At 37.6% G+C, this 24,761-nt stretch overlaps 1 protein-coding gene across 1 annotated transcript; it reads left to right on the top strand.

Annotated features, from left to right (window-relative positions):
• Nucleotides 1-11,905: 11,905 nt before the first annotated feature.
• Nucleotides 11,906-20,106, top strand: LOC125780023 (uncharacterized; the record flags this gene model as incomplete). The annotated part of the gene is given in 1 exon segment (XM_049461509.1): nucleotides 11,906-20,106. A coding segment is annotated over 1 exon segment (216 nt), but the record flags the coding sequence as incomplete, so codon positions are not given.
• Nucleotides 20,107-24,761: the final 4,655 nt, after the last annotated feature.

Genomic DNA, 24,761 nt, shown 5'->3' with positions numbered 1-24,761 from the left:
CTCACGCAATAATGAATATAGTCTCATATCAATTTTGTGGCTGACCTATGTTACAGCATGAGCATACCACGGAATTGGATTCACAGTCAGTTTGTCTACTGTTAACTAATGAACTGGCAAAAGATTCCCTCTGAGCCTGGAGCCCCTATTTATCACAAATTGATTGATTGTGTTTACTTTTTTCGCCACACCTTAGATTATATTAAAAGATTTACGATAATACAGTAAAATATTTTTAAAAGTCAAGTAAATGTTTGTAAATGATTCTGGAAGTTGTTTACATAATGCAGTACTAGTATTTATGTATGTGAATAACAGTTATCAACTGTTATGAAAGCACTGAGCACTGAAGTAATTGAAAACCGGTAAGGAAGGGCTAAATATGGATGAAACCGTATATATCATACTCTTGCAACTTGCAAGTTTTAAAGCCAGGGAACATAAGACCTGTTAGTTAAATGGGCTCTAGGGCGAGTTTCATCTGATTGGTTGGACACAGCACACTCCAACTTAGCTGTTCTTCAGACGGGTAATTGTTATTTGAACTTCCTCACGGTCGAGGAATGGATTCGCCATCTTCTGATGTTATACTTTCACTGTCATACAGCTGTGAAAAGGGCTCCCTCTATAATTTTAGTGTGATCTGGCCAGCAGTCTCTAGATCAGTTCTACAAGAGTATGACCAGTCTTGAAACCTTCTGTCAGTTGCCGAAATTTTTTGTAGAATTTCTTAGCATAATCCCAGTCTGCCAGCTTGTCAAGCTCTTCGTACTCACGCATTTCGGCTGATGTGTGCTCTCAGAGAGCAGGAGTGCAAGTCGAGTAGAAAATCGTACGGCTGTCTGTTGTGAATGCAGCTTTTTGACGTCGAACCTTGCTTGCGTTTGGTGACGTGTGTTTTTTGCTGCACAGGGGCGGGTGCGATCAAGATAGATGTCCGAGTCAGTTTCTAATATACTAGGTCCAAATCTTTGTTACCTAGGAGCATTTTTGGTTGGATTTGGACAAATTTTGACCACAAGGGGGCACACTCAAAAGGCATTATTCGCGTTCCAAAGTATTCAGGATTTTTTGAATCTAGCGCCCCCTGGTGGCGCCATCTATATGTCGACTGGTGCGTTAGAATCTGCTATCTTTATCGATTTACCAATTTAATGAGATTTCATCGATTCGAAGTGAAGTTATTGCGTTTTAAGTGTCAGTATGTTTGTGTTTGTGTGTATGGTGTGAAAATGAGCTTCGAACAAAGAGCCAACAATTAGTTTTGTTTTAAAATTGGTAAAATTTTTACCGAAACGTTTCAATTGAAGAAACAAGTTTATGGCGATGTTTGCTTATCCTGTTGCAGAGTACACGAGTGGTTTCATCGTTTTCAAAGTGACCATGAGGACATAAATGACGATTAACATGTGGGCAATTCTATCGAAACAGTGAGTGAATTCATCAAAAATCAGCCCAAATCATCATTGAAATTCATGGAAATGGAATTGAACATCTCCAAAACATCGATTTATTGCATTTTGACTGAACAATTGGGCTTACGAAATGTGTGTGCAAGGTTTGCTCCACACAAATTGACTGACGACCAAAAATTGCTCAGAATTCAATATTTGAAGGACGATTATTTGACCAAAAATCACATTGTAACCATTAACCACTCCCCGTATTCACCTGATATGGCACCGTGCGACTTCTTCCTTTTCGGAAAAAATGCATTTGCCCATGAAAGGAAAGCGTAGAGGCCATTGAAAAGGCTTGCACCGGCATACTGGCGGCTATGCCGGCCAACGACCTAAAACACACGTTCGACACGCTTTTGGACCGTGCAAAAAGCTGTATTGAAGCAGAAGGAGACTACTTTGAATAAAATAAATTGATTTTGCCTAAAACCCCATTTCTTCTGTTTTTTTTAAGTCCTGTTTACTTTGGAAAGCACCTTCTGTAACAAACATAACACACGTGTGTTCAGGTCCCTGCATCTAATACTTTTTTATATAACTTTATTAAACCCATTTATAGTTGATTATAAAATATTCTAAACAAATATATAAAACCGAGATTATATTATCTTTTTTATAGCTAAAAGGTACATAAATATATAGTACGTATGTACACACATACATATATACATGTAGAAATATGACACTGCAGTAAACTAAATATAAACCCAGCAGCAAACGTTACCAAGTACATGAAACCGGTACAAACTCTATTTGAGGAGCAGACGATTGTCTGAAGTCAAGCCCAAGTGACTCATTGGATTAATTTAAAAATATTGTGGTAATCAAATAAATAACAACTTTGTGACAGCTTCGAGTTGCCGTTGTAAAGATGTAAGTATGTGTGGAAAAATTTTTGTGTACCCTGTTCTCAATGTTTGTATTGGGTATGTTGAATTTGTTAGTTATTTTGATTTTGTAGCCAGAAAACTATGAATTTCATACAATTTATATCCTGCAAAGGTACTGTTTATTAACACGAACGGAGATTAATATTTTTTCCTTTCTGTAGGATAGAAAAATCCAAACGTCATCGTTTGGATATACCTTAAACGTATATGTATATGGAGGTATCCTTTTTTAACTTTACGCATTCGTTATTTTGTCGTTGGATGAACTAAGATCGTCACCTCAAATGAGTTTTATACATCTTTTCAACCGAATAGATCACGGTCTTTGACACAATACAAGTGACACTATCAACTCTCTTTGAGAGAAATATCTGATTTGAATAATGTAACCGCAACTGGCCGAAGCTTTTGATGATTAATAAAGGTGTATCCATATGTGGTATATCAGTTTATTTAAATACACATTTGGACGATGTGATAGCCAAAATCTGATTGACATGCTTAATTTAGAATTTATTATCTTATATGCGTAATTAGGTAGCGGGGATCAACAAGCGTCATGTGATGATACTGTCAATATGTAATGCGTTATTAAGATAGCTTAATTAATATACGCCAAGAGAGATAGCAGTAGTGTAACTCTTGGGTTAATAATGTAATGTAGAATGTAGGATCTTCTTCTTTACTGGCGTAGAAACCGCTTATGCGGTTGTAGTCGAGTTAACAACAGCGCGCCTGTCGTTTCTTCTATTTGCAAGTTGGCGCCAATTGGAGATTCCAAGCGAACCCAGGTAGTTCTCCGCTTGATCTTTTCAAATGAGAGGACGTTTTCCTCTTCCTCTGCTTCCCCCGTCGGGTATTGCGTTGAATACTTTCAGAGCTGGAGTGTTTTCGTCCATACGGACGACTAGATTTAGCCAGCGCAGCCACTTTCTATTAACTTACTGAACTATTTTAATGTCATCGTATATCTCGTACAGCTCATCGTTCCATCGAAAGCGATATTCTCCGTGGCCAAAGCGCAAAGGATCATAAATCTTCCGCAGTATCTTTCTCTCGAAAACTCCATGCCTCTGCACCTTATAGCAGGACAGGTATAATGAGTGAGAGAGGACTTTACTTCTCAATTGTCTACTCAGTCAAAAGTAGCACCTGTTGGCAGAAGTTATTCTGCGGTGGATATCACGCCTGTTTGTTTGATGACAGGGAATATTTCGTCTTGCCTTTCACTACCAGACGCATTTGCTTCGTTTCTTTATATAGTCCGAAGAAAGCAGAACTAACGGCACGGGTGGTGAGACCAATGATTTCAGTATCATCGGCGTACTCCGGTAGCTGTACACTCCTATAAAAGATTGTGTCTTCTTGATTCTCTGCAGCTCGAATTATTTTCTCCAACAGTAGTAGAGAGTCGCCTTGTCTAAAACCTAGTTTGATATCGAACGGCTCGGAGAGGTCCTTCACGATCTTTGGTGTTGCTCAATGCCAGTTTACACAGCCGTATTAGTTTGGCGGGGATACCAAACTCAGGCATAGCGGCATAAAGGCAGCTTCTTTTGGTGTTGTCAAAAACAACTTTGAAATCCACGAAGAGGGGTGCGTGTGGATTCTCCAAGACGTGGCGCATGGTGAATATCTGATCAGTTGGTGATTTTCCAGGCCTAAACCCACACTGATAAGGTCCAACCAGTTCGTTGACGGCGCTTTAATTTTTGACATAATACGCTCGATAGAACCTTATAAGAAATGTTGAGGATGCTTATCACACTGTAGTTGGCGCAGATTGTGAGATCTTTGGTTTTGTGGATTGCGCAGAGCAGAGTTAAATTCCAATCGTCGGACATGCTTTCGGCCAAGCCGGTTTGTTGTTCTTCAGACGGGTAATTGCTATTCGAACTTTTTCATAGTCGGAAACATCAGGAAATGTATGTACGTACCGAGTTTCGTTAAGATATCTAAGTTTTCACTCAACTTACAGGTTTCAAGGACGGACGGATGGATAGACAGACAGTCACTCGGATTTCAACTCGTCTCATCAACTTTTCATTTTAATTTATATTTTTACATATGTATGTATGTATATATAATGTTAGCTAACTCCTTTAGTTTTAGGTGATGCATACAACCGTTAGGTGAACAAAACTATTGTACGCTGTAGCAACATGTTGCAAGAGTATAAATAGACATACATGCTATATACATACACTCATTCGTATATGGTATGCAACAGTCAACCTTCACTGTTGACCATTCGAATATTTGCCATTTTATTCCTCACATTTTCACACAGTCGATCAGCTCACTTCGTTTTTTTCTGCTCACTGTGGCAGCTCCATTTGTGTGTCAGCAACAAATGCTTTCACTAGCAGCTGTTGCAGTGTAGGCCTAGGCTTTACTGTCGATTCTCTGCAGCTCGAATTATACCTGCATACATATCTACATTTTTGCTGACATAATTTTTGCGAGATATCAATAACTTGTATGGACATTTTTACAGTTGCAACAAATGCATGTGCATGTATACATATAAATATGTGAAGTTGCTGCAGCTGCTGCAAGTACTTAATAAAAATCTACATCGACCCCCGAGTGCACAGCTGTCAACTTGATTAAGCCCAAAAATCCAAAACAACCAAAACAGACAGTTGAATAGAGTTGGAGCTCATAAGTTATTTGAACTTATGGATTTTCCAAGATTATTGCAGTTATGCGTAAAAAAATATTTGAATTACCATTTCAAAATGTCAAAACACGTATTTGCAAGATCTAATTGTATAGATAGCTAATTTTAGTTAATTAATTATATTTATTTTCAAAAGTTGTTTTGAGCACATACATACCACAAATTCATATAAGGATAGTCGTAAATAGAAAAGGTGTATCTGAAAAACTCGATAAATTAAATAAAAATTAACTATTTTCTGTAAAAAAGCACATTAATTGTGAAACAAGATTCATTAATTTGGCCGCTTTGGAATACTGCGCAGCAAGCAGCCGATCAAGAAAAGTAGACTAGGACGTCAAATTGTAGAACCAACGCGGCGAATCGAACACGAGACCACTGTATAATAGTCGTCCGCCTGTGATCACTATTTTTCGAGTTGTTAAAAATTTCGGGCGTAAATTTTCTTTATATAACGTTCAAGTGCCGATAAGATAAAGAACTCCAAGATGTTCTCAGGAATTGGAACTGTCTCAAACCACAGATTGTCACCTTTTGGAAAAGACTTCGGGCTTGAACCTGTATAAAGTTATTCCCACTCAAGAACTGAAGCCGTTGGACCACCGTAAATGTCGTGCTCATTTTGTCTTGGAACAACTTGAAAACGAAAAAGATTTTTTTTTAAGAAAATCATCTTCTCCGACGAGGCTCACTTTCATCTGTGTAGTCAGGGTAATAAACAAAACTATCGATTTTGTTGCAAAGAAATTAATGAACACTCACCTAAGTTAACGGTATGGTGTGGTGGAATCATTGATACGTACTTTTTTTTTTAAAGAAGCTGGTGACACCGTTACTGTCAATGGCGAGCGGAGTATATACTTGTAGATCGATGATTTTATGGCTTCAGTTGGAAGAAGTGCACATCTAGTTCCAACAAGACGGAGCTACCTGCCACACAGCACGTGCAACAACCGAATTACTGTTAGAAAAGTTTGGATATTCGATTATTTCAAGAAATTGTGACATTGAACATTGACCGAGAAGTTGTGATTTAATGCCATTGGTCTGTGCCAATAAATCAGACTCTCTTCAAGCTGTAGAAGTCCATATTGGACGAAAAATCTTGATTCGGAATGGTCCACTTAAGTTGCAAAATGCGCTCTAAAAATGAGCCAAATTGAAAAAAAAACATACGCTGAAGGCATTGAAGACTATCCCAGAAGCCTACTTTGAGAGCAATAATGAAGATTTGTATTAAATACATGAAGATGTATTTTTTTTTTATTCGATCAAATGATACCAAGGTACGCATAGGAATTAACTCTCATGATACTTTAGAACCTGATACGTTAGGTAAGGTCGTGTCGATCCACACATTTACTCTTCTTCCACGCTTTGCTCAGTCATTTACTATGCACCTTGTCTAAGTCTTCAAATGAAAGATTATTACTAAGTTTAAAGATTATTTCGTGTAAAACATCTTGTTTAAAAGCTCAATTAATATTTCGTTAAAATTTAAAATACAAGGCTAACTATGTGTTCCGTTATTATTTTTTGACAAATTATTTAATTATTTAAGTCTAAATTTATTTTTTATCGTCGCTATGTCGCAAGCGGGGCTCAACTCAACTCAATTTGGCGGCATGATATAACAACAACACAAAGCTATCAACAAATTTACAAAAATTATAGTTTTAAACAATAACAAAAACAACCGCAATTTTGTTAGTTTGCGCGTCTCAACAACTCCTCTCTTCTTTTGTTTGGCCGATAGATAAGCGAATCGAATTTGCTTCTCGCTTTTGTTTTCATTTCGGTGTTTCACTATAGCAAACAATATTTATATACCCTGAACAGTGTGTAATGTTAAGTTTGCCACAATTTGTGTAAAAAGGTAATAGGAAACGTCTGAGGCCCTATAAAATATACATATAGTATATTGTAAAAGTATCCGCAAATTGTAACTTAAATTAAATGACATTTCGAAAAAATGTATTTGTTAAGTATCGTACAAAGATTTTGTATTTCTAACCAAATTTAGTGTGTGGAATAATTGAGAATGTTAGCAGTGATTCAGTTTTCTCAAAACCACAATTTAACGAGGAGAACAAAGCCTTCAAAGACGATCGAGACATTGTTGGACAGGTCTCGCTCTGGACGAATTTCGACCTATTCATCTGATAAAAATATTAAAAAAGTGAAGGATATGTTGCTTGAAAATCGCCAGACAAATGTTAGAGAGATGGAAGAAGAGCTCGACAACTCTCGCGAGTCCGTTAGAATGATTTTAGTGGATATTTTGATGGATCGTGTGAATTTTTTTCAAAAAGATTACCGTAAACAGGCCTCTTTGGAAATGCTTGATCGTGCGAATTCCGATCCCACATTCATGGGAATCATTATAACTGCAATGATATATGGATTTATTAGTTCGACATGCAAACAATTGAACAATCATCGGTATGGAGGGGAAAAAACGAGCCGAATCCAAAAAAACGACGCCAAAGTCGTTCAAAAACCGAGGTGATTCTCATTGGTTATTTTGATAGTATTTGTGGTTTGCTGCATCACGAATTTTTTCCGGTGGGACAAATGATCAATAAGTAGTTATATTTCGCCGCATTGAGGCGTTTGCGTGAAAGCGGTCGGAATTGTGGTAGAAGAATTCAGTAGTTATATTTCGCCGCATTGAGGCGTTTGCGTGAAAGCGGTCGGAATTGTGGTAGAAGAATTCATGGATTTTGCTCCATGATAATACATCATCGCATCGACCCATGATTGTAACCGAATTTAAAGCCAAAAACGCAATAAATACCAATGAACAACCACCGACGACAGACGAGTGAGGGAGAAACACCGGCTATGCCTACGTTCAGCACTATCTAGAGCTCGCCTTAAGTATCTAAGAGCTTCGCAGTTCAAGATAATAGACGAACCATTAAAGTTAGATATCATGTGGCTCTCAAAGTTCGCGAAAGCGTTGACGTCCCGTATGACGCATACTTCACCGCAAACTGAGCTTCCATCTGGTAATAGTAAGGACCACTATGTCTATGTATGGTGTGACAGCCGGCGAGTATAACCTAACGTAACCTTTGTTAGCTGCACCTGTATGCTTGTTTTGATGCCAATAAGCTATCCATCTACAATCGAAAACTCTTTCGCCGAAGACATACATACATATGTACATGTGTATTCTTAATTTCTTAATTATGCTCAAAAAGAGCCATATACAATTGCGGCCTGGTGTCGGTTTAATTACGAACTTTGTTCTCCGTTGCTGTTTAAAAAGAAATATTTGAAAAAAAAAAATATTTTTTTTATACATATTTTAATCCAATTTATTCTTAAATTAGTAAGTGAATTGTTGGGTTTGAAATCACAAAGGCGTGCATTTGAATGTGTCGACAATTAGTGAATCATTGTATATTCTTCATAAGCTCCTAATATAATTCTTGCAAATGGCAATAATAACTGGTTTCTCAGAAAAATGGGTAAGGCTGTTCGAAAGCAACAAACAATGAAGCGTTAATTATTACATACATATACTCTTGTATGTACTGTAGGCTCCGCTTGATGGACGCTCATTAAATGAGCTTTGTATGAAACCTCTATTAAAGCAAACATTGTACTAATCCTAAAAATTTTTCAATAAATAAAGTATCTAATAGCCAATTTTTCAGCCAATATCGTGCCGCCACCACCGCATTTAGCTCCGTGTGACTTCTGGCTATTCAGCAAATATAAACGTCCCCTCCGGCGAAACGGTTTTGAGTCAATTGAGGACATTAAACATGCATCGCTCCTCACATTCCGGAAATTGACTTTTACAACTGTTTTGAGTATTGGAGAAACGTTGGCACAAGTTTATTGGGGCCAAGGGGGATTACTTTGAAAGGGACGACATAGATTTTGCAGGATAAATTAAGAATTTTAAAATTATGAAAAAAGTTTTACTATTTTTTGCTCATAATAGCATTGGTGAGTCCGCCCCGTGTCTGACCTCCTTGTTTGATTTCTCATTATATTTTTCAAAAATATTTTCTTCAACCTGTTTTTGCGCGTTAGCGAATATTTCTCGACAACACTGTATATGGGTTCATCTCACTCGGCTGTGAGCTGCATGCCGGCAGATTGCCACCGGGAATGTGGCGTGTGTGTTGACACTATTCATAACTTGGACAACGTTATCTCTTGTTATTGCAAATGCTATTGTAATACAAACAAACATGCACACAACAAAAACAAAAACTACACCGAGAGAAAACAGAATTCAGTAGATATAAAGGGAGATTTTTTCAGAGCTTGATAACTTTTTTTTAAAAAAAAACGCATAAAAATTTGCAAAATCTCATCGGTTCTTTATTTGAAACGTTAGATTGGTTCATGACATTTACTTTTTGAAGATAATTTCATTCAAATGTTGACCGCGGCTGCGTCTTAGGTGGTCCATTCGGAAAGTCCAATTTTGGGCAACTTTTTCGAGCATTTCGGCCGGAATAGCCCGAATTTCTTCGGAAATGTTGTCTTCCAAAGCTGGAATAGTTGCTGGCTTATTTCTGTAGACTTTAGACTTGACGTAGCCCCACAAAAAATAGTCTAAAGGCGTTAAATCGCATGATCTTGGTGGCCAACTTACGGGTCCATTTCTTGAGATGAATTGTTGTCCGAAGTTTTCCCTCAAAATGGCCATAGAATCGCGAGCTGTGTGGCATGTTGAAACCACATGTCAACCAAGTTCAGTTCTTCCATTTTTGGCAACAAAAAGTTTGTTAGCATCGAACGATAGCGATCGCCATTCACCGTAACGTTGCGTCCAACAGCATCTTTGAAAAAATACGGTCCAATGATTCCACCAGCGTACAAACCACACCAAACAGTGCATTTTTCGGGATGCATGGGCAGTTCTTGAACGGCTTCTGGTTGCTCTTCACCCCAAATGCGGCAATTTTGCTTATTTACGTAGCCATTCAACCAGAAATGAGCCTCATCGCTGAACAAAACACGCGCGCGAAACACATTTCGAACCGAACACTGATTTTGGTAATAAAATTCAATGATTTGCAAGCGTTGCTCGTTAGTAAGTCTATTCATGATGAAATGTCAAAGCATACTGAGCATCTTTCTCTTTGACACCATGTCTGAAATCCCACGTGATCTGTCAAATACTAATGCATGAAAATCCTAACCTCAAAAAAATCACCCGTTATTTAAGCGGCATAGGTGTACAGGCACGATTATAACTTCATGTGTGTGTGTGTTTGAGCGCGCACGTTTGTGCAAATTAGGCCCGTTTGTCTCACATACATACATACAAACATGTAATATATATATATGCACTTATAAGCATACATATGTACATACATTCATGCTTACAGACATACATACATAAATACATACATATTATATATACCTTCATTCACATAATAATGTAAGTATGTATAGTATATTTGATTATAATTCGGAAAAGTGTAAGTTGTTTTCATTCAAATCTATTTGTTTGTAGGTATGCACATTTTACTGGCCAGCGCAAGTGTCCCCAACAGCGACAACATTCCCGGCGAGTAGCAGCCACCGACGCCGTCGTCGCAGCGGCGTCAGCAGCACAGCTGTTATAGCAGCGCTTTTGGTTTGGTTTCGTTTGCTTTCGTTACGCTTTTGACGCTTGACGCTTGGCATTTTCGCTCGTAAATATGCTGGTTGGCCGGCGAATGCGCACAGAATTCGCAACGCTACGGACGGTGACGGACTCGCATCGATCGAATGTGATCTCGCGATAGCAACGATATCGGTATCAACAATCCATCAATGCCTTCGGACTCACGTATATAAATACATGAAAATATTTGTGTGCAATACTTAAAACAGTTAGTTGCTGCAACTAGTGCCGTTCGCTGATTTTCGGTTTCGATTTCAGTTTTCCAGCGGCAGTTCGGCGCGAAAAAAAATCGAAACACCACTTGTGTTTAAAGCAATAAAAAATTAAACAAAGGCAAGAATTTTGAAAAAACTATAAAAAAATCTAAAAAATCTAAAAAAAAAAAATATAAAAAAATGTAACCTAAAAATGTATCAAAAATTATGAAAACAAGTGCAAAACTTAAAAAGATAATTAAAACTAAATTATTTATAGAAAATCAAAAAAATAATAGTTAATAATAAAAAATATCAAATAATAATAAAAAGAACAAAAATATCTATAAAGATCAAAAAGAAAAAGATAATAAAAAAATAAAAAATTAAAAAAATAATAAAAATATATAAAAAATTGAACAAAATAAAGAAATAATAATAAAAGCAAAAATAGCTCAAATGCGCGTGTGTGACATAAAAATAGCAACACAATAAAATAATTTCAATATCTAATCAGTATTGTGGTGTTATTTAACTAGTAGCCAAAAGTTAAACGCTTAGCAAGCGCCACTTAATCGGCTGTGAGTTGATTAAACTTATTTGAGAGGTTATAGTTTTATGGCGACAATTCTAGCGCTTGATTGGCGTCAGCTAAGCACACTAATGGTCTGATAAGAGAAAATTATAACAAGCCCTAATAAACTAATAATTTGTTGCCTCCAACAATAACAAAAACCAATAAGTAACAACAACAACAAGTGTAGTGTTATGTAAACACAGAGCTTATGTATAATTTAAGAGTGCAAGTGCAAAGCAATCGAAGGCCACATGCATCAATAAGCATGCTAAATTTAGCGCTAGTAAGCCTCCAAAGGTGCAGCGGAGATTCGAAACAGTCATATAAGCCGTGTGTTTTCGTAAGCGGATGACAAAAGAATGCTCAACTCGGTTGTAAAATAGCTCCAAAGGTTTTTAAGAACGCTCGTGGCATCGCCGCTTTGCTTGTTGTTGGAAAGTTATAGATAAAGATATAAAGTTGTTTGAAAATTAAATATTGGATCGTTAATGGATCATTCCTGGTTCCTTAATTGTTTAAAGTATAAACACGGAAACTTCAAATTTAATGGAGAATGTTTATAATCATTCTAAAGAACATTCTTTGACATTTTGTTTTCGAATATTATCTCTTTGAAATGTTGGGCGCGGTTACGTCTCAGATGATCCATCCGTTGTCCAATTTTCGATGACTCGTTCAAGCATTTCGACTGGTAAATGGCGAATGACACGCGAAATGTTTTGCTCCAAGACCTGAATCGAAGCGGTATTGACCGCATAGACTTTAGACTTTACATATCCCCACAGCAAAAAGTCTAACGGTGGCCTTGGTGGCTAATCGACCGGCCCAAAACGTGAAATTATCTACTCACCGAAGTGTTCTCTCAATAAATTCATTGATTAATGCGATGTGTGGGAAGTAGCGCCATCTTATTGAAACCAAATGTCGCAGAGATCCCGAGCTTCAATTTCAGGCATCAAATAGGCGGTTATCATTTCGCGATAACGGCTGTCATTGACGGTTACGTTCTCACCGGCATCATTGTTGAAAACCGCTAGCATTTTCGAAGCGGTAGTATTAGGCTTCGATAAGACCTTTGGAGTTCTAGTACGGGAGGATAGAGAGAACTAAATTTTGTAATTAACTTCCAGGTTATGAAAACCATTTGTAAGTTAACTTCGCGGTACTAGTAGACACTCGTCTTCTCCCTCTCCACAGCATTCACCAACTTTCTAGCTTCGCTATTTATGGCCAATCACAAATATCATTTATTGAATGAAATGAATAGTTTCTACTGATAAAATACCTATTCAAAGCGATTTAGAGATGCTCACCCTCCAGTTTCTACTCTTACATGTACTGACCTCGGTGGACGACACTTGAAGCCAAACAAAAAATCCCATTGTTATTTAGAGAATGCAAAAATCGTCTACCTAATTGCATCTTGCCTAAGTTTTATGTTAAGATCGTGTTTTTGAAATACTTTAAGAGCATTAATAAGTGGGCAATAACAACAGCAATAATAGAAAAGCAATTAATTTCAATATTTGCGTCAACTGCAGTCCACATATTTCACTGCTAAAACAATACAACAACACAATTATTAGTTTATTATTAGTTTTAACAAATACTATATGTGAGCACGTAAGCTTGAATAAATAGTGCCTTTAAGGTATTATTTCGATTAAGACCCTCTATTTATTTACCGTAAAGTGAAGGAATTAAGTGAAATTTAAAATAGTTATATATGAGAAATAGACGTGGTTGTAATCAGATTTCGTAACCCTGAAATGTCAGGTTAATGTCAAATTAGAGGGGTAGTTTCAGAGGTTAAGATTTCACCTAAAAGTGGTGGCCGACACACCCATTGTTCTTGACCAGTTGCAGAGTCTTCTATGTGGAGGTAGTAGTAGACCTACAGCTCCGGAGCTCAGCTTACTTCAGATCGGTGACTATCCACTCCGTCAGAAGGGCAGCGATATTAACTTTGAGTTCGCATACTGTGCGTTCAAAAATGGTGAAGGAATGTCTAGACTCCTTGTCTCTAACATTGAGTTATTTTATGATTAGACTGGCTTCGGTACCCGGCTACAGCGGTATTGCAGAAAACTGTGAGGCTGATAAGCTTCCTAGGACAAGCACTGCAGTCTCAATATCTGCGCAACGCGAACGGTCACGAGTTCCATTGGCCTCCTTTGACCCAATACGGCACTGTTCGGCCTCACACCAAATTAGCAAGTGCAAGTCGACTACCAGTAGCTCCACAATCGCAAAGTGATCCTCGTTCAGTGTAAATCACAGGAGGTACAGGGAACTCTCCGTTCTCAGCAAGGTCCACCTTTCAGTGGTTGTCAGAGTTCTGACTGGACACAGTTTTATCGCAATTCAATCATAAGATTGAATATCTTACCTGATGCCAGCCGAATCAGCTGTTTGGAAGAAAATGAGACAGATTATCTCAACACTTCCTCCACGGTTGCCCGGCTTTTGCCAGATCAAGGCAAAACCACCTCGGATGTCATACTTTAAGACATTCAGGAGAAATAGTTGAAATATAAACAAAACCAGAGACACTTCTTTATCATAAAGAATGTGAAATTTAATGGTGTTGGCGAATTCATTTTGTGAGTTGAGCACTTTCAGTAGTGTTCAACATAACCGCCACATGGGGAAGGGTTTGAGGAGGAGGGGAAAATAATGGTTTTTACTCAAATTAGCGCTTAAATATATGGACGGTCAGGAAGACAGTCCATCGAAATTCAACTAGTCATCCTGATCATATCTATAAGAGGCCAATTTGAAAGTTTCCGGGCTGACACATGGATAGCGCTACTTAATTATTAAATTAAATCCATATGATTTTTTAATTAGCCCGAATCTTTCCACGTCACTGTTGACAGTCATATCTTTGAAGTGGTAGCCTCGAAATCCATTTTTTTTATTGACTTCCTTAAAAATGGAGGGGCTATCAACAACGACTATTACGTAGCGTTATTGGGCCTTTTGAAGAATCGCCAAAAAACGGCCGCATTTGAAGAAAAAAATGGTGTTTCACCAAGACAATGCAATCTGCAATGTGAAAACGATGGTAACATCCACGAGTTGGGTTTCCAATTACTCCCGCAGCCATCGCAATCTCGAGATCTGTCCGCTAGCGACAACTTCTTGTTCTCAGATCTGAAACTAATGTCTGCTGGGAAGAAATTTTCATCCAATGAACAGGTGATTGGCGAAACTCAGGCCTATTATGAAGTAATCGTAGTAAAAAAAATTGTATCGAAAAGTTGGAGGGTCGCTATAATCGGTGTACTACCCTTGAAGGGTTTTACCAAAACAATGTTTTGTACTGTAGCAGTCCGGGGACTATTCAATTGATATGCTATTATAAGATGTTACAGTTTACATAAAATAGTAATAAAATATTTATAAAAAAAATTTGTCAAACTAAGAAATGCTCAACTTAAACTTTTTTACAATATGGTCCCTTTATTTAAATATATTAATATAAATCATTTTGAATTTAGATTAAATTAAATAGTTGAAATTACTTTTGCAATACAAAGGTAAAAAAGAGTAAATTAATAAATTAAAATTAATTATTCATTATAATTTAAAAATTTCAATTTTTTTTGCTACGTTTGCCTACAATAACTGCGCACAAACACGCGTAGAAATCGCAAACTAAAGCGGCGCCTCATTGCACTGCCTTCACCGATGTCGTGCTTCAACACTGTCCCAACAATGCATCTATGCCGGCAGCTGCAGCGAATGAGTTGTTGACTGCAGTCGATGAGGCAGAACGGATGCAACGAATTAACGCCTACGCATTGTTTTCTACAAACAATTCAACCAATGACGACAACGACGAGACAGGTACTGAGACATTGGCCATACTGAGTGAGTAGCCTCAGACACGCAGACACAAATATATATGTACGTGTGCAAATATATAAATATATATTTATGTATATATCTATATGTACTGTGGCTACGTTGATAGACGTCACTGGTTGTAACAAAAAAAAGAAAAAATTTGCGACAGTGTGCCAGCCGAGTTCATTGCATTGGCGTGGGAAATTGGAACGTTGATATATTCATTAGTGATGTAGAAAAGTGACAACAACAAAAAAAATGTATAATTATATTGAGCTTTAAAGATTGTAGATGAATGGCAGACAAGATGAAAGAAAACTGATTTTAAAAAAATAAATATTATTGGAAAAATTTTAATGAGTACTACTAAAGGAGTAAATAAGAACATTTTTGATTAATGGAGACATCAAATTCAAAAATTGTTTAGCTGAATCTGACAGATGACCGAAAATCATTACAAACACCAAAAAGATCGAGGGTTAAAATCTTAAAGTAGGTATAATGAAAAGTCCTTCAAAGAAACTCCCAAATGGCATTTATTCCCTGACTGCCACTTTCAAACCTCCAATTATAGATCTGTCTTCGAAAAGCTTCTTTCGTAGTTCATCAGTCGTTAGGAAGCCGTTTAAACCATAACCAAGGTACACTCCACATATTTTAGAACGTTTTCAAATTCGCCCTAGATCCTATGTAACTGACAGGTCATATGAAACAGAAACTACTTCCCTGGCTTTCAAGAGTATGAAATGTTTGGTGAAACCCGAACTTAGCTCTTCCTTACTTGTTTCAACTTGTTCTATCTACCAAATGAGTCCCTTCTTTTCCTTCTTCCTATATAGTCGTGGGTCAGTGTGGGCCGAGAACAAAAAACTTCACCAGTTGCTTCTATCCTTTGCATTTGATCTTTTCGTTGAATGTGCGGGCGCCTTGCTTGCGTTGTCCTCCCAGAGGTATTGAGTTGAAGAAGCTATTCGCTGGATCATCATTTTTCGTACGAATAATATGAACTAACTAGCGCATTCGTTGAATTCTTATACGCTTAACTACATATATCCATGTCGCCGTATAGCTCATACTGTTCGTGGTTCCATCTTTTGCGATACTCATCGCTCAAGCAGACGGCTCCAAAGATCTTGCGAAAAACAGTTCTCTATCTAGGTTCTTCATCATCCATGTTTCTGCGCCGTATAGTAGGAAGGGAATAATGAAACAGTTATAGAGCGTAATTTTTGTTCGTTCCGTGTGAGATTTGCCTCTCAATTGCCTACCGATCCTAAAGTAGTTGGTAAGAGTTATTCTACGCTTGATCTCCAACCAAAGATTTCGCAGGAATTTATGCTAATTCCCAGATATACGAAGTCCCTAACTTTTTCAAGTTTATAGCTACAACTACCAATAGTAACGAAGGTCACAAGACACTAGGAATCTTTGTAAGTTGGCTCCAGGCACTTTGTCTTACATATTTAAAAAGACGTTAGATAGCGAATCACACTATCTACAGCCTCGTTTGGTGTCGAAGCTCGGAGATTCGCAAATTGACCGTGCTTCTAGGATACCAAATTTATATTAAATTTATTATATCAAAAACGGGGACAAAATTGTGATGGGTTTCGATCTGTTGGTAAAAGGTTGTCTCCAGGATTTGTCATATTGTAAGTAGAAGGCAAATTATACTCTTATTCAAGTTATTGGGCATGTATTCATCCGACCAGATTATGCTTATAAGCAGGAACATGCGCCTTTCAAGGACCTCGCCACCAGCATTTAACAGCTCAGCCGGTAATTCATCGGCCTCTGAAGCATTGTTGTTCTCAAGCCGCCATAGTGATGTTTTCATCTCGTCGAGTGGTGGGACGACGATGTTGTCGCTGTAGATTATCGGTGCGAGTTCTTCATCTCCGTCGCAAAAGTGCTTCCGCCATTAAGCACGTTCGAGAAGTGGTCCCTCCACATTGCTAGTGTACTCTTTGTGTCTGTTATCTCTCTTTACAGAAACCGGCCCCGGACTTGAAATCAATTGTTAGCTGCTGCGGGCAGAACTTCTGCTAGCTCTTCATATTCATATCTTTTTACCTCTCTTCTTTTGTTTGGAAACGTGCTGGACGTCTCTGTTCTAAGTTGCCCTTAATTTCTCCCTTTGGACAGAAACTGGGTAATTGTGTGCAAAATAATCCGTCCTGGACTTCTTAGACATATTTTCAGTAGAAGAAATGCAGGGACTCTTTTGGAACTCTTAGGTCAATTTCAAGACAAAAAATGTCTCTACTTTTTAAAATGAGTTTGCCTTGATATACTGTAAATATAAGCACATATATAATATATATTTCCAGTCAAGTAATCGTCCAAAAGTATTGTTAACACACGTTCTTAGCTGATATTTCCAACAAATAGAAAATGTAAAAAAATAAACTAACCTCTGACTTTGAATCAAAAACTTGGTTCACAAGTGATGATGGAAGACACCGACTACCAATCTGTATTGCATTATTAATGCTAATTCGAAACACGCGTCATTTGAATTTTAAATAAAATAATATAAAGAGTAAATTAAAAAGTAATTGTAATCCCTTTTAAGAAGTCTTCTCTTAATATGAAAAAAATGCGCAAATATTGTCCCCATTTATGTACATATTATTATATTTGCGTATATTAGGGTAGTACTTAAAATTTTCATATATGTAAGTAGAATTAATTTTTGTCGATAAACTTTTTGTGCTGAGAAGCTCAAAGTTTCGGCAATGGGTAAACGCCGACAGCATTCGTGTTCATAAGAGGCTCCAAGCCTTCCCTCAAAGCGACTCTCAATAACCAGGTGTCGATCTGCTGTAAAACTATTCGTATAGAAACTTATAACTTATCCTTACATCCCTGTCCACCTCACCCACCTCAGGCAAAATTCGGGACCGAGTTTAAGTTTAATTCTACAGGTTTTCAAAAATCCTTGGTGTTGGGTAGAAACGGGACAGACAAGTAATAGGCAGGATTAATAATAATGTAAAATAGCGTTGCTCTAAGCGCATATACTGTTCTTTGATGCTTTTCAATCAGCATTACAACTGTTGTATAGAACCAATGAGTTTCGCCGCGTTTGACAGCGCAGCTTGTATCCATTTCCAGTGGGCTCTGGGAATTTTCCTTCAGGATCGCTCTCATTCAGGTCCACACCAGCAACTGATTTAGCGGGTGTCACACTTATTGTGTTCGGCTTTTTACATGACGGCCTGGCTGACCTCTGTCTCTTGGCTGCCACTGCTGGCGGTTCAACCTGAATTAATGAACATCCGGAGCTCACGATAGCTTTGCCTTGTCTCAACCCTCGTTTGGTATCGAACGGCTTGGAGAGGTTCTTCCCGATCCTGACGAATCTTTTGGTATAGCTCAACGTCAACAGAGGTGGTGCATGTAGATTCTCTTTTCACGGGCCTCTTCCAAGTTTTGGCGCATCGTGAATATCTGAACCACAGAAACCACATTGTTTTCTTCTTTTCTTTGGTAGGGTTTAATAGGTGGCGGGTCCTAAAACCAGCGCACAGCCCTGGAGAGCGAATATTTCGACTTTTCTATTTAGCTCGCCTTCAAACGCATGCTTTGTGGCTACCCAAGGGAAGTTGTGAGCTGCTTGAGCTACTATATGTAAAATAATCGTTTTTCAATCCTCCAATATAGCGAAAATAATGAAGAAGAATTTTTTATTTTGAATTCCAACTATTTTTTTTCGTTATAGTAACATCCTAATGCCATGCTTGCTATGAATTTATAATTCCTCAACGTAAAAAATAAAAAAAAAACTGACTTTAAATTCGCATTAAAAAAATGTATGCAAATGAAGCAACAGCGTCAGCAGCGCCTTTTGTGAATGAATGAATTAATCGACAGCAACACGAACTAAATATTGCAGGCGCTACTTGCACAGGTACATATATGTCATGTCAAATAGAAAATCAAACAACAAAGCAAAAGAGCGCAAAACTTTGTCGGCAGCCACTTTGCATGCAACGCACTAACCGAAAACAACAACAACATTTACACACAACAAACAACATTGCAGTTCATTAACGAATTTCATGTGTTATTCTATAAATTCTTGTCGCTGTCAGGTTGTCAACGTGTCACACTGCAGCATGTAAGTGTGTATGTGTCTGCGATCACTAATCCTTGATATTTGTGGCAAAAATAAAAACAAAAAAAAAAATACAAGAAAACAAACAACAAAAAATGTGTGCAAAATAACGCACGTGTTGCATACAAAATAAAATAAAACGTCAAACGAACGCAAATAATTATGCGAGTGCAGAGCAACATAAATCAATCAAATGAAAAAGAAACGCACAAAATAATAACAACAACAACAGCAAAGCCTTTGATATGAATTTTAATGACGTGCAATAATTTAGGCGCCACTTACGCTGATTAGCAGTGATATTTACCTTATAATCGCATTTAAAGCGTCGTAATTGAACGCACACATATACACATGCATACATAAAATAGTGTTTAGTGAAAGTGTTCGTGTCTATATGTCGTTAAATGTGAATGTAGCAAAAGTGTTAACAAGTGAATTTAAGTTTTTTTCGATAACAAAATTGTACAAAAATGCCGAAGGAACGCAACTCCAGGCCTTACGAGGCTCATGAGCGTCGTGAATTGCTTAATTTTCCGCCTAAAGCGCAGGTACTGCAACGTAGAACTAGCGATGGCAAGCTATATGTGCCTCTACCGATCTCCGAAGAGTTCACCGTGAAGAATGCGGTCACGACGGACTGGATTTTGGAGGAACCGCTGGCGTTGCAAGAGTTGCTAGCACATGATGAAGGTTGGTACAAAATAAATATTAAGTGTTAAAGTTTATTTATTTCTGACATTCTCACATAAATATGAAAAAAATAAAAAAAATAAAAAAAAACGAAACAGTAAAAAACTTTAACTTCGGTTGCACCGAAGCTATAATACCCCTCACAAAAGATCCCTTACAAAAACTTTGATCAATGCGTTTGTATGGCAGGTATACGATCTATTGGCGTGATCTGAAAAATTGTTAGTAGATTGTGGCGTCGCGGGATAAACCATGAAGATTTAAGTTCCGCTAGGAGCTATCAAGAGGGGACTAAATATGCAGTTTGAACAAACAGCTCAGAACAGTTAGAAATCTACAAACAAGTGCAATACAGCGAAACTGACCATCATTTAACAAGAAAAGAACTAAAGACTTATTTAATACAGATTTCCACTAGGAGTATATATACATGTAGTCTTACATACATACACCGCTAAAAATGGGAGTACCAAAATAACAAAATTTGCTGCAAACTCGAAGGTAGTAAGGGTTCTACACTTCTTCTGCGAGTGCCCAGCTACATCACAACTCCGATGTAGAACCTTTAGAATCCATCAGGTATCAAACTTTGAATGTCCATCTAGAAAAAGCATAACGGAGATAAGTAATTTCGTTGTGGGCACTAAACGGAAATGAAATCTCAATATTTAAAATCTTAAGGATAGTGTATCGGCGTTAATTTCGACCGAATGTGCTGCACTCTTACCGAACATACCTACCACCTTGTCAAAAAAAATTTGTTTTCTTAGAAGAAGTTGAGTTTGATCGTTCAGTTTGCATGGCAGCTATATGTTAAGTGGTATGGTGTCATCACTAACCACCTTGGTAGAGTTCAAAACCTCCATACTGCTCACAAGAAGCTAACCTTAACTCTCAGTTGAACGCCTTCGCCGCCTAAACAATTCACGGGCAAACGACCCTAACTGTTGAACATTCCGACTAGTGGAAATCACACCGCTTACGTCTAAACCCCCATCGGTCCAGGTGATCCCAATACTACCCCGATCCTTAATGTCTGAGTACATCGTACATTACATGCACCCAGTCCCCTACCCCGACCTATCAGATAGGAGGCTGTGATGCAAAAATGCTGTCAGAAGTCCATGCCCCGTAAGCAGAAAAAGGCTCAAACATAAATTTCGAAAAACCCAACATTCAGGATGTACATAGGAATAATGTCCAAACGGTCTTGCCACCTACACCTGTAGGTATAGTTCTTCACCTGTGAGAAAACGCATCATCACAAGTTGAGAATACCAAAAGTTAAAAAGAAAACAAAGTTTATTTTTTCAACTTTGTTCTAAATTTAAATTATCAAACTAGTCAGCGTTCCAAGAAGCGCTCATGTGTAACGCATTATAGTGAGCAAAGCAGTAGTTGTAATTGTAAATACTAAATTTCATATTTATCTATTTATTTTTTTATTTTGAAGCAGAACTTTAACGATCTCAATTGGTTTAGCCACTTATTCATTTATGCTTTTATTTGTTTTAGGTCTTGTAAGGCCAATAAATATAAGATGCTCATATGCATCATCACGTACATATATCTTCATATTGTTGCTTTTTTATGGGAAAATTGTGGCTTACTTATTTAGTTAAAATTAATCACATTTGACAGTCAACACTCAGCAGCTGGCAATCAGCCGCCAAGAAAATTGCTCAGAGAGTGTGAAATGTCGCGACGTGTTGTTGATTTCTACGGCTCATTGAATGACTAACCAACTGACAGTACTGTCACTTTGCTGACAGCTGTGTTATGCCGAGTAAGTGACCCATTTTTAAGCATTTGGCATATAATATTTGTCTTGATTGAAAGCACAAATATCAGAAGATCGTATGGAAAATGTGACGGAGTATAGGAACAACTTTGATTTGGAGAATTTATTTAAATATTTACTCTAATTATAAGAAATTATTTGGAAAATATCAGTATGTTTTTGTAGAACATTAATTTTTTCTGTATGTACAAATGTGTTTTTTGGTCGTGCTTCTGCCGATATTTAAATAGGCATTGGTATATATATAATAATATATATAAAATGATTAAGTATAGTTTAGAAGAGTACGCTTAGTAGATATTCTCTTCGCTTCTGATGTACATATATATATTAGCTCCGTGTGTCTATGTATACTATAACTATTGAAGTACAACATTGCAATAAATATTTACATTATTAGTTTTAATTAGTCTATTAAGCCTAACTGATTGAAGAAAACGTCGAAAAAGCTCTGTGTTCGAATGGTGTTATCAAGCTTCTCGTAGAAAAAAGTTATAGAATACTGTATCAAGTAAGAGAGCGTTGACCAATCGGTCTCCTATTAGACTGCATGGAAGTTTTGTTGTTTATACTTTTTGTTTGACCTAAATCTTATACCAAAGTCGAGCTATTTTTAAACAGCTATACCATAAGCTCTATTTTCCTTATCTGGAAATCACACAGTGCCTTTTAACTTCTTAAGTGGAATCAACTTTATCTCAAGTGATTTGAAACTTTCGCGTATATCTCAAAAAAGTCCATATCTCGTTTTAACCACAAATACTTTTGACTACACAAGTAAATTTTTCTACGTGCTTGATTACATTTTCACTGATAACCCCTGAGCAGCACCGCGCAAGCTGTTCGTGGAGGCCTTGATTCAGGCATTCTTTTTGCATGCGCAGACTTGAATTATGATAACTTAGCTATGAGTTATGCCAATGTATAATTTTGAGACAGTTTTTATGCTTGACTAAGATTGTCTGTAAATTCATCAAGCATGACGCTTAATTGGAAAAAGGCGAAAACCGAGTTAACCAAGTTGTTAGCACACTGAAGGTTTTCATTTGAAGTCTAGTTTGTCGCCTTTGCTTTGAGATTCACTTGAGTAAATTAATTTTTGTTTTCGCTTCACTGCGCAGAAGTATAAGCAAATATTTCACACATTTTCGCTATTAAACTCTAATATTTTCATTATTACGAGGTTTGACAATTAAGTAATGAGACTGATTTTATTGCCGCGCTATTGGTAAACCTGTGACCTTGAAATTCCCTTTATTTTTTTCCGGCGTCCCTCCCCTCTCCGTTGATTATGTACCATCGCTCTAAATTGTTTAGTTCGCCTGCTGCCTCAAGTTGAGTTGTAGTGCTCGTCACGAAAATGGAAAAACGAAATCAAGAGCAACGCGTGGCGAAAAAATTTTGGGCCAGATTGGGCCAAACAGTTTCGGAAGCATACGCTAAAAGTGTAAGCGTGTATGGCGATAGTGCCCTTAGTCGTGCCCAGGTGTTTCGATGGCACAAAGAGTTTAAGGAGGGGCTTGAAAGCGAAAAAAGCTCGCATGAGCAAGTCGAAGATGAAAACAATGATTATTGCCTTTTTTGATAGCCGTGGAATCGTCCACAAAGAATTCGTTCCACCGGGGTAAACTGTGAATCAAGTCTACTATGGCCAAGTACTCGAAAGGTTGCGAAAACGAGTCCAAAGGGTGCGCTCAGACATCGCTCGTAACTGGATCCTTCATCACGACAACGCGCCGTGCCACACCGCCCTCAACGTGTCCCAGTATATGGCCTCTAAAGGGATCGCCGTGGGCTGTTGCCCGACATGTCACCCTGTGACTTTTTTTTGTTTCCCAAAACAAAATCGGTGGTCAAAGGAACCCATTTTGAGTCGATTACGGACATCCAGGCGTTCCAGAAATGTTACGAAGTATGGAAAACGCGCTGGAATCGCTGTATGGCAGCTGCCCAAGGGGACTACTTTGAAGGGATGGCAGAGTTGTAGAATAATTTTCAAATATACGGTTTTTATGGAATCAGTCTCATTACTTAATTGTCATACCTCGTATAACAGTTTAATTGAAAAGTCCCCGTCCTACTATAGTAAAACACATTTGTTTTTGCAAAATCTGTTTTTTTTTTATTATTTAACACAGTTCGCTTCAAGGATAATATACTTATTGTACCGATCATCCAACTTTTCGATATCACTTTGAATTAGGATTTGTCCTTTGCTTCACAATTGGCCCCATTTTTGGCGATCACCTCCTCATTTCTTCTCAGCGAGCATTCTTTTAAGATCTAAGAACGGGAAATAGTCGCCGGAGGCCAGATCAGGAGATATTTCCAATATTAAGAACAAAGTCTTACATTTTTTGCTCATAGTAGTATATGGTATATGTAGACTCATAAAGTGATAGCTGCTAATTATTACCCAGAAATGTCTGTATCGATGTAGAAGGATCCAAAAATAGCTACATATGAAAAACAAATCATTTAAATCTGTTTTGTACCAAGCTATTTGTAAAGATAAATATTTGCCTACAAAAGATAATAATTGAAATTTTAAGTTCACAAATAAAGATGGAAAAATTTTAGTGGCAACAGGTGGCAAGAGAACAAAAAATAGACCATCTAAATAAACAAACACAAAGAGATGTCGTCATTTTTTCTTATTCCAGGTTTCTTTTTTTTCAATTTTGGTTTACCTTGGACCTAATTATGCCACGCCACATGTTTTCGAGCATATGTACTTACTCATCACTTCACATTAGAGAAAAAATGTACTTTTCGCACTTTGCGAATCTCAGCGCACACCTTCTGCTCGCACTGCTGACGCTGTTTACATACGGTATTTTCAAAGTATCG

Source organism: Bactrocera dorsalis, unplaced genomic scaffold (genome assembly GCF_023373825.1).
Source record: "Bactrocera dorsalis isolate Fly_Bdor unplaced genomic scaffold, ASM2337382v1 BdCtg046, whole genome shotgun sequence".
In the NCBI taxonomy this organism is placed as follows: Eukaryota; Metazoa; Arthropoda; class Insecta; order Diptera; family Tephritidae; genus Bactrocera; species Bactrocera dorsalis.
This window is presented reverse-complemented; position numbering and strand designations above follow the sequence as displayed.